This window comes from Rattus rattus, chromosome 14 (assembly GCF_011064425.1).
Source record: "Rattus rattus isolate New Zealand chromosome 14, Rrattus_CSIRO_v1, whole genome shotgun sequence".
NCBI classification, from domain to species: Eukaryota; Metazoa; Chordata; class Mammalia; order Rodentia; family Muridae; genus Rattus; species Rattus rattus.
In genome coordinates, this window is record NC_046167.1 from 17,518,321 (window position 1) to 17,536,224 (window position 17,904).

General features: G+C 49.1%; 1 protein-coding gene across 6 annotated transcripts in view; it reads right to left on the bottom strand.

Annotated features, from left to right (window-relative positions):
- Positions 1 to 17,642, bottom strand: part of Pfkfb3 (6-phosphofructo-2-kinase/fructose-2,6-biphosphatase 3) — a 30,406-nt gene extending 12,764 nt beyond the window's left edge. For all 6 annotated transcript variants that reach the window (XM_032884563.1, XM_032884564.1, XM_032884562.1 and 3 more), the window contains exons 1-8: positions 17,166 to 17,642; positions 9,389 to 9,514; positions 8,051 to 8,147; positions 5,384 to 5,450; positions 4,793 to 4,867; positions 3,839 to 3,895; positions 1,782 to 1,906; positions 260 to 467 (exon numbers count right to left, since the gene is read on the bottom strand). In XM_032884563.1, coding sequence (XP_032740454.1) covers positions 260 to 467; positions 1,782 to 1,906; positions 3,839 to 3,895; positions 4,793 to 4,867; positions 5,384 to 5,450; positions 8,051 to 8,147; positions 9,389 to 9,514; positions 17,166 to 17,241 — 831 coding nt within the window. In that variant the 5' untranslated portion in view covers positions 17,242 to 17,642. The remainder of the gene's footprint in view (positions 1 to 259; positions 468 to 1,781; positions 1,907 to 3,838; positions 3,896 to 4,792; positions 4,868 to 5,383; positions 5,451 to 8,050; positions 8,148 to 9,388; positions 9,515 to 17,165) is intronic.
- Positions 17,643 to 17,904: the final 262 nt, after the last annotated feature.

Sequence of the window (17,904 nt, forward strand, 5' to 3'; positions counted from 1 at the left end):
CAAACCTTATCAGAGTCCAAGAGGCCTGACTCCCATCTTCCCACTTCTAGTCCACACTCACACACAGGTACGCAGACCAACCCCACGTGCAAATGCACACAGCATAGGTAAGTCAAAAACAGCAAAAAAAAAACAAAAAAAAAAAAACCAAAAAAACAAAAAACCGCACAACACACAAGGACGCTCAACTCTACAACAAGGTGGGAACCAATCACCCCTTCCCTCCGGTCAGTCCCTAGTCCAGTCTCCCCTCCTCTACCTTCTTGCCTCTGCTGGACAGGCCTGAGTCGCCCCCAATCTTGCCCTGCACGTTGTACTCATTCTCGCCGTGCCGACACAGGTAGATGGTCCGGGGCTGCACGTGGATGTTCATCAGGTAATACACGATTCGGCTCTGGATGTGGTCCTGCACTCTGTTCACCAAGAACCTCCGGCCAACGTCAATCACTTTGATGAAGGACAGGTCCCTGCAAAGAAACCACCATTCAGCCCTCCGTAGCCCTGCAGACGGCATACCTCACACCCCGGGCCCGGCCAGCTTCTAGAATGTATTTGCTTCCTGGGGGCCCCTAGCAGTAACTGTTGTGGATCTTCTGTAGGAGTCAGAGAATAAACCCAAGACAACAATTCCCTCAACCAGGCTGTAACCAGATAGGACGGCTGGAGAGATGGCTCACTCAGTAATACAAACATAAAATTCAAATATATCTCCTTTAGGCAGGGTGCAGTGTAGGCGGGGAAGGGGAGACAACTGGGGCTCACTGGCCAGTCAGCCCAGCCAACTCAGCGAGCTCCGGGTTCAGTGAACACTGTCTGAAAAAGTGAGCTACAGGGAGCGAGATGGCTCAAGAGTGGGTGTTTGCCACCAACTCCGACGACCTGGGTTAGATCCCCTGGGCTCACAACGTAGACAGAGAAAAAAGGGGCTCCCAAAAGTTCTCCTCTGGCTTCCCCATGTTTGCCGTGGTGCTTAAGTATGCATGCACACACACAGACGGACAAAAAACCCAAACCCAAACAAGTGAATAAATGTATAAATTGAGGAGGGGCGGTTAGCTAGGCATGGTGGCTCGCACCTTTAATCCCCATACAGGCAGAGGCCATCAGATCTGTGACTCTAGTATGACTAGTTCCAGCCCAGCCAGGGCTATAGGGAGACCCGTCAATCAAACAAACAAAAGAAAAATCCTAGTAAACTTTTTTCAAGGCAGACATTAACTGAGAAAGACACTCTGACACATTTATACTTCTTAAAGACATGCTTATAATTTTTAATTTTGTGTGTGTGTGTGTGTGTGTGTGTGTGTGTGTGTGTGTGCGTGCGTGTGCCTGTGTGGATATGTGCACGTAAGTGCGCAGACACACATCCAGCAGTAGCTCGGAATTATGATTGATTAGCTGTGAGCTGCCGGCTATGATTGCTGGGAACTGAACTGCAATCATCCGGAAGAGAAGTATGAGCCCTTAAAACTGCTAAGCCACCCCTCAAAATAACCTACCCATCCACCACCATCTCCCTCTAACTGCTCCCTAATCTCCCTCATTTCATGAGTCTTACACTTAATAACCCCTTGAGTCTAATTAGTGCAGCCCTTTATGTATGGGTGTGAGACCGACCCTGGGGCCAGCGGCCACCATGTTGCCAAAGGAGAGGGTCTCTCCCTTGGCAGCCATCGAGAGCCAATCTGAAGAGTTCGTAGACAAATATATTTGGGAGCTGTTTTAGAGGGCGTTTTGAGGCCTCGCTTGGACGATCCAGGGTGGCATCTTCTGGGACTCACCTGTCACATTTATCAGGGTCAAGAGGCTGGTAGCTGGCTTCATAGCAGTTGATCCTCTTCATGAAGTCGTCCATGGCTTCTGCGGAGTTGCAGTCTTTGTAATCCGGGCTGGAGATTTTCACTTCCTGTAGCACCACAAAGAGCAGCGAATGAACCACCCTGGGAGGCTTTCTGCTTACATTAAGCAGGATTGGAGCTCTCAAAGGGGGGAAAAGTCCAAAAAGGCTTGGAAAAAAAGATCATCCCACCGAGCGTAGAAGAGGAAGATGAGAACGGGTGTCGGGAAGTTTGACTCATGGCCTTTTGGCCTCGTTCATGACACCGGGAGGATGCTCATGAAGGACAGACATTAGGACCCACAAGGACCCCATCTGGACCATACACCAAGCGGGGGTCAGTCCAATAACTGAGTGAGCCTGACCCTCACTTCAGCAGAGCCCTACAGAAGCACACGAATGCTGGCACTTGGAAAGGCACACTAAGTGTTGCTTAGTAATGGCCCCTGGTCTTGGGTAGGACTTCTTTATCTGCTCCAAACAGAAGCAGTATCCGCCTGTGCTCGTCTGTATGATGACATCTAACTAGACCTGGTGACTACACCTTTCAGAGCCGCACTTCTGGGACAAGGCGTCTCCCTCCTACAATTGGACAATAATGGGAAAAAAAAAAAAAAAAACCCAGGTAGATGTTAGGGAAACTGACTTGGGTCTTTGAGGCCAAGTCTTGCTATCTAGTCTTGGCTGGGCTAGAGGCTGCCATGTGGAGCAAGGTAACCTTAAATGTTAAAACTTCCTACATCTCTCTGACCAACACACGCTGAAATTATTTGGCAGACGCCATCATGTCTGCCCTGAGGATTTTGTTAATCCTTTTCTCCCACAACTATAAGGCAGACAGGAAGATGGGAACGCCTAGAGATGGATGGTAGAGGTTCCCACTTTTTTTTTTCTTGTTCTGTTTTGTTTTGAGACAGGCTCTCATACATCTCAGTACACAGCCACGGATGGTCTGGAACTTCCGGTCTCCCTGCCTCCGCCTCCCAAGAACTGAGATTCCAAGTCTTTACTCCCACACCCACTTTATGTAGTGCAGGGGATTGAACCCACGGCTTCGTACACAGTGGACAAGCACTCCATCCCAGAGCCACATGGTTGCCTTAAGAGTCTGAACGGTGGGTTGGGATTTAGCTCAGTGGTAGAGCGCTTGCCTAGGGGAAGCGCAAAGGCCTGGGTTCGTCCCCAGCTCAAAAAAAAAAAAAAAAAAAAGAGTCTGAATGGGATGGTGAGGAAGGCTTGGAAGGTCGAGGTTTGCCACTCCCGATGACCTGAGTTGATATTCAGAACTCATGTGGTAGGACTGACTCCACACTGTGGTGCCCACCCTACCATGTATACACACAAAAAAATTAAAACAAAGCAAAACAAAAACCAACCTGTCTATAATTCTCGTTTCTGTTTGTGATCAACTGCTATCAAGTAATAAAATGGAGGTTTAATCAAACTGCGTTGCCACTGACCTTATCTGGACAAGTTTCCCTTGGCACATTGTAGTTGAGTGGTCGGGGGCACGTATTACACCCGTTCTTCCCAAATTTGGGACCTTTGCCTTGGCATGCTGAGCCTTGAAGGACTTGGTTTACACAAAGCATTCTTACTTACCAAGGACTAGGGAGGCAAAACTGAAGAGCTGCCAATCATCCCTGGCTACTCCAGCCTCACTGTGTTCAAGCTTCGGACGCCAGGTTAAACTGCTACTCCCTGCCTGTCTCCGTTATCTACCACATCCCAGCCAAGACTGTGTACTGCTACTTGCCCTCTATGACCTTGCAAAGGGCCTGGATGTCACTTAAGAGCGGGTCCAGGTCACAGACTGTGCTAAATTAATATCCCCATGTACTTCTGCTGCCCCAGTATCTACACTCAACCACACACAGGGCAGGTCACCTGCTTCTATGGTTTTAGTTACTGTCTGGTCCCTGACCTGAGCTCCCATCAGGACTGCAAATGACCTCATAGTATAAGGGGTCATATACAAACAGGGTTTCCTAATTGTCTTACCATGATATTGGAGGCCACAACTGTAGGGTCGTCACAGACGGACTCAATGAAAAATGCCTGGGGGGGAAGGAAGCAAGACAGGAAGGTAAACACAGTCCAGAGGCCAGCTTTGAGTTCACCGTGATACAAGTAAGGAAACCAGCAGGAAGAGGATATGACTAGGGCATGGAAAGCAAGCTAGAATCAGACAGACACTGCATGCTTCCTCTTATATGCAAAATCTAAATTTAAATATGTGTGTGTGTGTGTGTGTGTGTGTGTGTGTGTGTGTGTGTGTGTCTGTGTTTGTGTGATGACAGATCAGGAAGACTAAAGGCAATAGTGGGGAACAGGTTAATGGAATACATGTACCAGGAGTCTTGCCTGTTTCAAAAGCAGAGGGACTTCTTGGGAGCCGATGAGGACCAGTAAGTGGAGGGTGGGAGTGGGGGTCAAGAGAAAATGGGAAGAGCAAACAGAAACAAAGAAAGTATAATGGTTCACATGTATGAAAATATCCCCATGCACACTTTTTGTGCTTTAGAGCTAGAAGCACTTGTCTGTTTGCTAACCAAAACATTAATAAGGAAAGAACAAGAAAAGGTGCTGACTGGGGAAAGTATTACTTCATTAAACACCAACTTTGCAATGGCCGCAGCCCTCCCCCTCCCCCCAGGGAAGGAGGGCTCCATAGTTCCTAGGGATCCCACCCCAAAGGGAGACCTTGTTTTAAGACGGCAAAACAGGCAACTAGTCGGGGCTCACACCCGAGATCCCAACACTTAGCAAAGGGATTGCCTCAAGTCTGAAGTCAACCTGGGCCACACAGTGAGTTCCACTCAAACCTGCGCTACAGAGTGAGACCCGGGTAACAACAACTCAGGGCAGCCCAGAAGCTGACCCCAGAGCCAGGCAGCAATCAGTTACTCCCAAGGTTTTGTCCTCTGTCATCTTGCTGGGGGGGGGTTGGCTCACCTTGAAGTCATTTTCTTTGGCAAAATGAAGGATCATGTGCCTTCTTTCTCTAGTCGTATTGGTGGCATCAAAAACCTGATAAAGAGGAAGAAGGATCTGTCAATCAATCAATCAATCAAACCTGGTAATGACAGTTACCCAAACCACAAGAAATTCAGTCTGTTGTTTCTAGAAATAACTCCTATATTCCCTCCTTCCAAACTGAGTGTGCCCTGTCCCCTAACCTCTCTCCAGGGTGATCCCAGACTCCCCTTCTCTCCTTCTGCCTACAGTTTTTAGGCACAGCAGGGGAGGGGAGGAACTAGCAAGCAGTGAAATACAGTGGGGGACTGAGGAATGGCCACTGGCTACAGTGGCTGGCAGCAACACAGAAGTGGTGCCCAGATGCCCACCGTACAAGTGAGTGACAGTTATGTCCCAACATCCATCCCAAGATACGTACACTAAGCTGCTTTGGGCCACTTGTCCCCTCAGGACTTAAGCGAAGAGAGGCATTTGTCCCCGTCCTCACTCTAATTTACTCTCAGTTGCTTGGGCCAATGAGGACAGAGATGGCTGTGACGCCCCCCACACCCGCACCCCCAGACTTACTGCAATCTGTCCTCCTTCCTTTGTCAGGTAGCTTTTGACGTCTCTCAGGGCAGCTAAGGCACACTGTCTGTAAACACACGAGAAGGAAGGGGCTGGTCAGAGCAGGCCCAGCTAAGCAGCCACATTCCCACCCCTACCCCCAAACCCATGACACACACTGAGGGTTCCAGTTCCAAGACGCTCAGTGCTGGCCAGGCCTCACTGCGTCCAGGAGCCTCCAACCCAAGGACCAGTATAGACACCTACTTCCACACAGCTGAGGGAGGCAGCCAGCATCCCTGGCTATACAATGGAATCAATTTCCCAGAGAAACACTCCTATTTGCTTTTCTGAATCTTTTTTTTTCCCCCACACAGGATCCAGCTATGCCATCCAGATTGGCTTTGGACTCTAGCCTGACCTGGCCTCAAATTCCCATCAGGCCTCTCACCTTAGTCTCTCCTTGGTTGAGATTGCAGGGGTGAGTTACCATGTTCCCCCTTCCCTTTCAAATATATATATATATATATATATATATATATATATATATATATTTATTTATTTTGTTCTGTCTTTCCTTTGTGGTATTGAGAATTAAAACCAAGGCCTCGAACACGCTGATCGAGTGAGTGCTCTACCGCTAAACAGCAGCCCCCCCTTTCCCATTTTAGTTTGAGTATAAGTCATCCAGGCTGGCCTTGAACCGACTCTGAGGCTGAGGTTGGTCTAGAACTTGCAGCCTTCCTGCCTTCGCCTTCAGAATTCTTGGATTATAGAAACTGTGCACCGTGCTTGGCTCAAAAGTTAAACCAGGGAGTTTATTTATTTTTTCTTTTTTTCGGAGCTGGGGACCGAACCCAGGGCCTTGCGCTTGCTAGGCAAGCGCTCTACCACTGAGCTAAATCCCCAACCCCCGGAGCTTTTTTTAAGAACTGGTACCAACCGAGGGAAGGGATACAGCTCACTTGACTGACTGCTTGCCCAGTATGCATAAAGCCACAGGCTCAGTCCTCAGCACTGTACAAAACTTAAGCTTTGTGGTACCATATATCATTATCGTACTGGGGTCCCGGGCTGTGGGTTGTGGGGAGAGACAGAGGATCAGAGGTTCTACCTCAGCTACACAGAAAGCTCAAGGCCGGCCTCAGCTACACGACCTGGGACTAGGCAGCAGGATGGCAAACACCATATAGGAGGCTAAGGCAGGTAGATCTGAGGATGAGGCCAATCTTGCTATGTATGGTAGCGTCTGTCAGCCAGGGAGGTTATTCAATAAATAGCACTTAAAACTAAACCAAACTAATAGTAGTGCTGGTAAAATAAAATAAAAATAAATGCCAAAGCAGACCCAGAGAGTCACATTGGACTGGGCTGGGGCTGTGCCTGGCATCAGGACCTCTTCCCACGCAGAGCTGGGGAGCACGCCCTGCCCTGTCACCTGCAGTTTAGGAACTCTTTTGCAAATGCAAACTGATGACTTCCAATGAAAAGGACTTTGTTCACTCCTGGCCTGTATCAGCTGCTGAAGTATCTCAGGGTGTCTCGGTTTGTACTTCTGGGAGATCAAAGCAGCCAGTCGCAGAGAGGCCAAGAGACTTGTCCTAAAACTAGCTCGGTCTGATGGCCACCAGCATACAGGCTGGCCTTCTCTTCTTTTACAAAGAGAATCCCTAGTTCTAGATGAGTGACAGACCCAGCTTCAAAACAAAGGAAGCCACAGGGTGGGAAGATAGTTCAGTCCATAGTGAAACTGTTTGCCTTTCAAGTACGACAACCTGAGTTGGATCCTCAGAACCTACATAGAGGAAGAAAAGCAGAAGAGGAAAAGAAGGAAAAAGGAGGAAGAAGAGGAAAAGAAAGCAGGGGAAGAGGAAGAGGAGGAAGAAGAGGGGGAAGAGGAGGAGGAAGAGTAGGAGGAGGAGGAGGAGGAGGAGGAGGAGGAGGAGGAGGAAGCAGCAGCAGCAGCAGCATGTATATAATTCTAATTCTAGTGCCAGGGAGACAGACAGGCAGAAGCCTGGGCTTTACTGGCAGCAGGCCAATTTAACTGACTTATTTAGTTCTAGATGAGTGATAGACCCTACCTCTAAGAAAAGGCCTTCAGAGTTGGTCCTGTTTTCGTAGTGCACCTGGCCACAAATACATGAGGGCATGAGTTTGCACCTCTAGCACTCGCCTAAATGCCAGGCACTGGGGGTCTAGAGAAAGGCAGGTCCCCAGGGCTCACTGAGCAGCCAAACTAGTTCCAGATTCATCAACAGACCCTCTTTAAGGACCGGAGAGATGGCTGAGCAGTTTAAGAGCACTTGTTGGGCTGGAGAGACGGCTCAGTGGTTAATGCTCTTCCAGAGGTCCTGAGTTCAAATCCTAGCAACCACATGGTGGCTCACAACCATCTTTAATGGGTCCTGATCCCCTCTTCTGGTGGGTCTAAAGATAGCAACAGTGTACTCATATATAAAGTAAATAAATCAAAAAAAAAAAAAAAAGAGCACTTATTGCTCTTCCAGGACTTGGTCTGATTCCCAGCATGCACCTAGATCACAACCTGGCTACCCCAGGCACCAGGCACTAACATACACAGAGGCAAAAGACCCATACACATAAGATAACTTTTTAAAGGAAAATGCAAGGTTCTCCTCAGGTACAGATTCATACACACACACACACCCAAGGCACCTCACTTACTTTCGGACTCTCATGGCCTCCTCATTGTCAGGGCGGAAGAAGTTGTAGGAGCTGTATTGCTTCACAGCCTCCCGTCGATATTCTCCCACATTGAACACTGGACAGGAGAGACAAGGACCATCAGGAACAAGAAGCTTCCCAACCAAGAGAAAACCAGCTAATAGCTATCTGGATAAGGAATTTCATATGGAGACAGTGTGGAATCCCTAGTCCAGGCTTGTCACCCCTGGGTCACTGTCTGGGAAACAGGACAAGACCAAGGACAGCACCCATCCTGTTTGCTATACCAGAAGCTGTCTTTCGGGAACCAGATACCAGCCCAAGCCTCCCAAAGTCATCAATTAGAAACAAGCTGTGAAGACAGCCAGTCTAGCAAAAAAAAAACAAAAACGTTACAATGTAGGAATAGTGCGAAATAAATTACAATGTAGCTCAGTTGTTAAAAGTGATTGTCTAGCATGAATGGAACACTGGGCTGGATCCCAGCACCCAAAGTCGGGCATGGTAACGCATCCCTGCAATCCCAGCACAGAGACGTAGACAGGGGGATCAGAAGTTCGCTAGCTGTATACTTCATTCAAGCTATGAAATAACTGTCTCAAAATCATAAATATAAATAAATGGGCTGGAGAGTTAGCTCAGCAGTTAGGAGCACTTGCTGCTCCTGCACAGAACCAGGGTTTAGTTCCCAGCACATCGGTAACTCTGGTTTCAAGGGATCTGACTCCCTCTTCTGGCCATCTGGGGCATGACACACACACGTGTAGTACACGTACGTATTTGCAGGGAAAACATAATATATTTATATATATATTTATATATATATATATATATATTACATATATAAACAAAAGAAATAAATGATAGAATAAATAAAGATGACTGGTGCCTATGGTATCCACACATAACTGGGTCTCACTGACAAGATCAGCCAGCCTTGGCTACTTGTTGATCTAGCGATTCTAAGTTATCCTACCATGTCTAAATTAGCTGTGTTCCTGCTGGTACCACCATGGTGATAAGGCCCCATTTAATAGTTACTGTTTATCATATGTAGATCTGGAGTCAGCACCAGTATTTAAAAACATCAAAGTTTCTCAGCACAGCGGGCAATGCTAATTCCTACTGAGGATAGCTACTAAAGGAAGGCTGTAGTTACACACCAAGGGACTCTCAAAGAAAAAGCTCCACGGAGAATGAGGTCACCACAGGGAGCCTAATGAAAGGGAAGGTGAACTAAGATAACTGGGAAGCAGGATCGGACTCCATAACCCAGGACAATTGCTGGGAGTGGCCCTGCCTCAGGGTACCAACTCCTAGCCTTCAGACCTGGCTTACCTTTCGTTGGAACGCCTATCCAGTTGAGGTAGCGAGTCAGCTTCTTGGAGATGTAAGTCTTACCCCGGGCTGGGAGCCCCACCATCACAATCACCGTTGGGGAGTTGGTCAGCTTCGGCCCACAGGCTGGAAAAAATTAAGAAAGGGGCCATCCATCAATCAAACAGCAAAACTGATGGCGTGAGTCCTATGCCCAAAGGCATTATTTTGAAGTATAGGACCAAAATTGGGTATGGTGGCACATGTCGGTAATCCCGGTCCTTAGGAGACAGACACGGGAGGATCACTCAGTGTTCGAGGCAATCCTCTGCTACTTAGTTGAGTTCCAAACCAGCTTGGGCTACACAGAGTTAGGTCCAGGCCAGCCTGGGCAGCAATGGACAACCATCTCAAAGCAGCACAAAAGAATCGCTCTAAAGTTATGACGTCATTGCACATCCCAAAGCCCCTGCTATCTGATGACCCAACGAGACTACCTCACCCCATCCTCACCTAACGACCCTTGGCCTCGTATTTCAGTCTCACTTTTCAGGCAATATTGGCAACAGGTTAACGGTAGTTCCGAAGGCAAAGGTGAAATCAGATAGGGAGGGGCTGAGCTCCAGACAGGGATTCCAATCGCTAGCAAAATGGTGGAAGAGCAACTCATGGGGGTACAAAGATGGGACCCTAATGCCAGGAAGGATAAATCAGCATGGAGGAGAGATGGTTTCCCAAACAGGTAGGAAACAGATATGAGTGAGACCCAGAAAACCAAGAGGGAAGACATTTTCTAAGCTACGCTGAGACTTTCTTTAAAAAAAAAAAAAAATTAAATAGGGCTTATCGAGTAAAAGTAGGTCATGGACCCGAATGCTGGGCCCCCTGGCTGGGCACCATGCCTCTGCCTCTCACGACCTTCCTGCCCACCACCCCTCTATTCTGCTGCCAGGATTTGATGGATGCCAAGTTCAGAGGGACACATGAGTCTGCCAAGGTAATAGCCAGTCAGAGGGTCCTAAGTAAGCTGGTCACTAAGTCCCAGGCAGGCTCCCAGAGATGCTGTTGCCTGTGATGAATGAGTGCCCCATATAGCCTTAGAATCACAATGAGACAAAACACCAGGGACGTAGGTTTTTAGAGAGCAGCCAGAGGAACCCCGCTAGACAAACCAGCATTCCAACATTCCCTTGGCCGTCTCTTTGCCCCCGAGACTCTCAGGCGACTCCTGCATCCTGGTGACAAGGGAGCTCACAGGCCAAAGAGGCCGCCTGCCAACTCGAGCCCAGCTGGCCTTCCCTTGTCTCAGACAGGCTTCACAGCCTGCAGGGAAAGAGACGAGAGTCAGTCGTACCAGCCGTACAGATATCAGATTTAGATAGAGGTTCACGGGAAGCCTGGTCCGAAGGGGGGGTACCCAACACGGATCCTTTGCTTTAGATCTGCAGCCTAGGATCTGAGTAGAAGCATGTCTGATAAGCAGAGGTATGTATGTGTTCTCTCTGATAATGGGGACCTGGGTGGGAGGAGTGCGAGGCTTTCTAGACAAGAGAATGCAGATGACAAACCAGCCCTTCGGGACATTGCCCACGGATGCATTCTAGAGGCCCTAGAAAGGACAGGTTCCTAGAGCTCCTGCCCCTCTAGCCAATGGTCCCTTCTTCCTCCCTAACAACCACACTGAGCCATTTCTACTGGAAGCCCCCAGACAGGCACCCATATTATGCTTGTGTGCATGGACTGTTTCTGTTGGAATTGTGTCAGGGATGCAGAGGCAGAAGTCGACCAACAGATCGGGGATTATGTCTATCTAGTAGTCATAGGGATAATCCCCCTGGTGGTAGACACTTTGGAAGGGGGGGGGGACAATACCGTAGACTCAGCAGAGTTCTGCTGGATTTCAGGCGCCAATAAACCTGGATCACTCCCTTAGTTGACAAAGCAGAAGCCATTCATTCTCCCCCTGTGCTCAAAGCCGAGGAGCTCAGAGCAGTGGCCAAGCCAAGTGGAGCTTCCCCTCACCCAGACATCCCAGCACGGTAAGATGAGCAAACCCTTGCAGATAACCTAGCATCCCTATCACAGACCCTTTTAAAACTCACGACCTTGCTCAAGGGGTCTCCCTGAGCTCACAACCTGCTGCCACCTGCCCTCAGGTTCTTATCTTCATAGACATTTTTTTACCACTGACAAAGGGACACCAACCATGACCCCTCACCCTCACCTCCGACCTCTCCCTGGATCCCATCCCTAACCTTCCTAGGAATTCCAACTTTCCCCCAACCAACTCAGTATACTGAGTTCAAACAACACAGAATTTTCAGAGACAAACATAACCCCTCTTTCCCTTTTACATAAATATTTGGTCGTCCGTCCCCCCCCCCCCCGGAGCTGGGGACCGAACCCAGGGCCTTGTGCTTGCTAGGCAAGTGCTCTACCACTGAGCTAAATACCCAACCCCTTGTTTGTTTGTTTTTTTAACCAGGTATTTTCTTTCTTTCTTTCTTTCTTTTTTTAGCAGCAACATTTAGGTATCAACTTAAATTAACATAAGGAACACACTGGATGTTGCCGTGATGTGTGTAAGGACTATTAAGCTCCACTTGTCAACTTAGAATCACTGAGGGTGGGGGGTATCTACGAGAATGTTTCCACATGGCGTTAGCTGGAGTGGGAAGACCCACACTGTGGGTGGCTCCACTCCACACGTGTGGGAAGCCGGATAAAAAGCAAGGGAGTTGAGCACCAACCTTCAAGTGTCTCTGCTTCCTTCCCAACTGCAGATGCAAACATCAGCAGCCCAACGTTTCTGCCACACCAGGCTAGACCCTCAAACTAGTGAAAATAAACACCTCCTCCCAGAAGTAGGTTTTATCACATATTGAGAAAAACAGCCAATATGTGGGGGAAGAAGCCATTGTCTAAAGACCGCCAGGCCCTTGGGAGATTCAAGCTGAAAGTACTGTTTCCATAGCTTGGTTCCTTAAGAGTTACAGAAGGCCACCAGGTCCCAAGAGCTGAGCCAGCAGCACCCTACATGTCACTAGGCTTATCTGATCACACACTGGTGAGACGGGAAAGACTTGGACAAACTTGAGGTCAGCGTTATTGAACCACTGAACTCAGACCTGCTTGCCCACAGACTGGTCCTGCCGTCTTAGCCAAACCCAGGGCCTTGCGCTTCCTAGGCAAGCGCTCTACCACTGAGCTAAATCCCCAACCCCGCAGTCTTAGTTCTTTTTTTTTTTTTTGGAGCTGGGGCCCGAACCCAGGGCCTTGCACTTGCTAGGCAAGCGCTCTACCACTGAGCTAAATCCCCAACCCCGCAGTCTTAGTTCTTAATGCAGTCTTGCTGCCCGTGCCAGCACCCTCAGGCAAACATACACAAAGGACACCAGACCAGCTGGTGAGCTAGGAGAGCATGGCTGAGGAGTGAAGAAGAATTACGGTTAAACCCCCAACTTCAACAGTGCTTGTCTACTGAAGCTAATCTACGAGGCAGACACACACCTGGGTTCTAACTTCAACCCTTCTTCCTAGATTAAATGATCAACGACATGTGGCCAAGTGGAGGCATGGAGACCGCTGACTCCAATCATCCCACCACCTGATGCCCGCAGCTTCTTTTCTTGAAAATGTGCTCTGCTGTGGAAGATCCCCACACCTCACCCATGCTTGGTTCTTTGCATGCTTTGCAAAACGTCAACATTAGAAAAGGGTGCTAAGTCATCTTCATCCTTTTGTGCAAGCATATGGGTTACACTTCAGCTAAGCTACAAGTTCAAGGAAGAAACATGGAGGAACACGTTTACGTCAGACAGCTGTGGACCCTGAAGGAGGTCCGTCATCCCTGCTGAGAACTGAGATTGGGCCTTTCCTCAGGAACCTGGCCCTCGGAACACAATAAATACCAGCCAGCAACAGAAGGCAACGCACGCCACGTGGTTGTTCGCTCGATGAAAGCATCATTAGGTCCGCCTGCGGTTCCCTCTAAGGATGATGCTTGCCTCGGTAGGGTGGGCTTGGGATGTGTGGGGCAGGAAGAAGACAGCTAACAGATCCATCTTTTAAAGGCCCTCTCCTTCGTGGTTAGTGTACATACACATGAACTTTTTGTCTCCTAATACCTGACGAATCTGATGCCCAATGAATGGCCCTGACCTTCATGACCCCTTATCCCTGCCGCACACTGTGACGGGGTATCTTATTGACTCCATGACAACTGTGGGAGGTAACGGAGGTGCTCAGCACACAAGGCCAAGAGCCTAAGACAAAGTTCAAAGCCAGGCCTCACCACCCCCTTGGATCTGGGACACCTTCATCTCTTCCTGTCTTCCTCTCCTTTTCCTGTGTTTAAGACACTGACGGTTGACAATGAACCGCCCCAGGGCTCTCATGGATGACTGCTCTAGATATGCCTGGCTGGGTATTGGACAAGTTAGACAAGGATACCATGCCCACCTTCACGTACATTCTATTGCTCAGTCCTAATCACAGATTTGCATCTCGTTCCCATGTTACCGAGGAAATAGGAAAAAGGCAAAAGCTGGTAAGATGGCTTTGTGGGTAACAGTGCTTGCCTCACAAGCCAGAGGATTTAAGTTCAAACGCTAGAGCCCACTTAAAGGATAATATAGAGCCATCCCCACAGAGCTGTCCTCTAACCTCCACAGATACTCCATGGTGTGCGCCACCCTCCCCTACCCCTAATAACAAGTAAATACTTTTTAAGATGATTTTCTTTTCGTAGCTGCTCTTTAAGGCAACTCCGCACCAGGCAGTTTGAATATCCCCCTTGCTCTGTAAAGGATAGGACCTTTGGACCTACAGTCTACTGTACCCCAAGCCACCCATCACACTGGCCAGGGCTGGGATGGCTCACAGCTCAGATATATTAAATATACAAAAACATAATCCACCTGGAACTCTGAGGAAACTGGTAACAACACCCAACTAAGAAGCAGGCTATAGATTTTCAACGCAGGCAACAGGAGAGCCAGTTCTGTGAAGCTCATTTGCAAATACAGTAGCATCTCTCTAAATTGTGGCTTAAACTTCCCAGTTTTGCAAGACACATTTATCACAATGTTGCTAAAGAAACTGGACACTCAATTTGTATGCTCTCCAGACAAACATATCATCTAGCACAGTCATTATTATCATCATCATTATCATTATTATTACTACTACTACTATTATTATTACTATTATTTCAAGACAGGCTATGGAGACCAGGCTAGCCTTGAACTCCGATCTACCTGCCCACCCCTCGCTCTTGAGTGCTAGGGTTAAAGTGTGCACCACTATGCCTGGCCTTTGGGATTTGTTTGTTGTTATGATTATTTTTTTAGCTTTATCTGGACAATCTTCTCTACCTACGCCCTCTAGTAACAAGCCACAGGAGCTGGCTGTCAGCCTCTGACGTGGGAGACCATATGTAAAACGGTAATGGGGCTGGAACCGCTGCAGCTGGGAGCATTCTTGGCCAGCATTCACAAAGTTCTGGGTTCAATGCCCATCACCAAGTAATCCAGGCATGTGGATGCACGCTTATAATTCCAGCGTTTGGGGAGAGACGGCAGGAGGACCAGAAGTTCACTGTCATCTACACATCATAGTGAGTTCACGTCAAATCAGCTCTGGAAAAACAGTTAAAAGATTTAAGTGAATGAAAATCTCCAAAATGGGTGTGTGTGGGAGCATACACCTTTCTTTAATCCCATCTGAGTTGAGCCCAGGCCAGTCAGGGCCACAGGAGACCATGTCTCAGAAAGAAAGGAAGAAAGAAAGGAAGAAGGGAACAAAGAAAGAAAGAAAGAAAGAAAGAAAGAGAGAGAGAGAAAGAGAGAAAGAGAAAGAGAAAGAGAGAAAGAAAGAAAGAGAGAGAGAGAGAAAGAGAGAAAGAAAGAGAGAAAGAAAGAAAGAAAGAGAGAAAGAAAGAAAGAAAGAAAGTCAGTCCATCCACAAGATTCCCAGTGTCATTAGAAAAGGAGTAACCTATTTTCTCTGTTGCAGTAAGAAACAATTTAATTAGGGAAAATACCGTTTAAAATACGGATATGCTTTTGAAACCCTGGCTGCAGATATCTGTATGTTAAGGAATGTCGGAGGCTATACATCAGTACCACACACAAGAATTCCAGGAGTGAGTGAGTTGGTCACCTTAATCTGTCACCTTTAGGTACGTAGGCTTCAAACTAAATGGTTCCGGCAGCAATCTTTGCAAATCTCAACTCCGTGACAGACGTGCAAGCTCATGGGATCTAATGACCGGGCTCTGAGGCCTGCAGGAGGACCGGCTACACTGTGGTGCCCTTTAGTATTTTGGGTTCTGGCAAAGGCTGCCAGACCTGAACAAGGGAAGAATGTATACTCCCAACCACCCGGCTTTACACATACATAGAAAAAAAAACAGCCCTTACAATTTCACTTTAAAAATTAGAAAATGCTATAATCTGCCTGATTAAAAAGTCCAGAAGTGGCAGGCTGTCTAAATTTGGCCATGACCAACTTTCCCTGGTTTGTTTACTAATTATTATTTATTTTCTTACTTATTTTGGACAGGGTCTCATTGTGTAGTCCAGGTTCATGATTTTTTTTTTTTTAAGGTTCATGATTCTTTTACCTCAGTGTCCCAGCTAATGTGTAGTGAGATTATAGATGTGCCACAGGCTTGGTTTTTTTCCCTGGGACATTTTCATAAAGATGGCCCCAGTGTGTAAATGTGTCTGACAGGGCTTGGGGAAGAAGCCTTGCCCCTGACTTACTTGGGCAAAGAAAAAAAAAATTCTTAATTTTAAAAAAGGAGACGTCTTGGGGACGAGTTCCACCAAAGCAAAGACCGGCTAGAGGTCTCTCAGATTGCACTATACAGGGAGGCTGGGGTCAGGTTGGCAGGGAAACCAGTGACTCAGACCCACAAAGCTCCAAAAGAGTTGTCATGTCCTTTGATGGCCATCCTGAGGAACACGACAGCGGAGAAGCCTACCCTGCAGCCTGGTGCTCCAGTTTCCCAGGGTGATAGGAAACCACCTCCCAGTTTTGCCAGTGGATTCTCAAGCTACAAACGTGGTGTGAGCGACGTGTCCACTGGGCAGCTCACGCCTGTCTGCCTCCACGGGTCCTGGGCGTGCTGCCTGGAAGGGAAGCGTTGCCTTAGAGCAATTCCATCCGCTCTTCCCAGTGGCACCTCTTCCTAGCTAGGGATGGAAGTGAATGAAACCTTCCCAAATCATTCACAGACAGCAACAGGTGGGGCACTAAGAGAAACTGCCAGTAAATTCGGTGCTCCGGGCAAACGAGTGCGTCTCTGAAACAACACCAAGTGTGCAGTCACCAACCCATAAACCATCCCTGCAACCAAGAACCTGCAGTCACCGGAGGGAGGGCAAAGATGAAAATATACAGAGGTGCAGAGAGATCCGAGGGAGAGAGAGAAGAGACCGTGAACCTGAGGAGACCCAAAGGAAAAAAAGGGGCGTTGGTGTTGGCGGCCGCGCCCCTGCTGCAGTCGGCCGGGGATGACTCCGGAGCAGCCAGGTCTCTCCAGCCTCTGGGAGGCGCTGGCCCCGCGAGCTCAGGCCGGCCGGGCACACAGGAGGTTTCCGGAGCCACAGCGCCCCTTCAGCCCAGCCTGGGAGACACAAGCCCGCCGCCACCCCCGCCTCGCCCGGCCGACCGGCACGAGTGCTCTTCCCGCAAAGGGGAACCGGCACAAAGCCGCTGCACACACAATGGCCGGGCTCGGCACGCGGCGCGGTCTACAACCCAGGCCCCCCATGGAGCTACTTGCACTCACATCTGGGCAACGAGGGTCGGTGATCGACAGGCACCCAGATCTTCTGCACCCGGCTCTGGGTCAGTTCCAAAGGCATCTTCGTTGCTGTATTCGGCGACCCCTGCCACCCCTGGAGGGAAGACTCCGAGTTGGGGGAGAAGAGCAGCTGCAGATCCCCCCGGAACAAAGGACAGGAAGGGTGCGTCCGCCTGCACGCGGCTGGGCGCTCCCTTGCGCTGCTTTGGAAAATGTGCTTTGTGCGGAGTCTCGGAGGATCGCCGGAGCGGAGACACGAGACAGATTGAGCTCGGCTCGGCGTGGACTTGCGGCTGCTGCACTGCTGACTACCCGGCTCTGTTCAGAAGCTCAGGGATGCTCCAGCGCAGTGACAGCCACGCTCCCAACACCCGGCGCTGCCACTTGCTCCTCTCCTGTTCTGTCGGGATGCCACACGCACTGCCCGGCCTTTTAAGATCTGACCGGTAGCGCGGCGCGTCAGCCTCGGGGCGGGCCGCATTCTTTGCGTCCCAGCCCCCTTTCACGTGGAGAGAAGGGTGGGCAAGGCCGAGAGACAGCCTGCTGCCGCCCCCTGCGGGTAGATGAGGGCAGCGCGCTCTACTCCTGCGTCTCAGCCAGGCTCTCTCATCCTCCTTTTCCTTCCCTACCTACGCCTGGTCCCTACTGGCGCCAGCAAGGCACGGAGTTCCCCAATAATTCCAGCCACTTTTCACATTGGTGCTTGGGAGGGAGCAGCGATCTG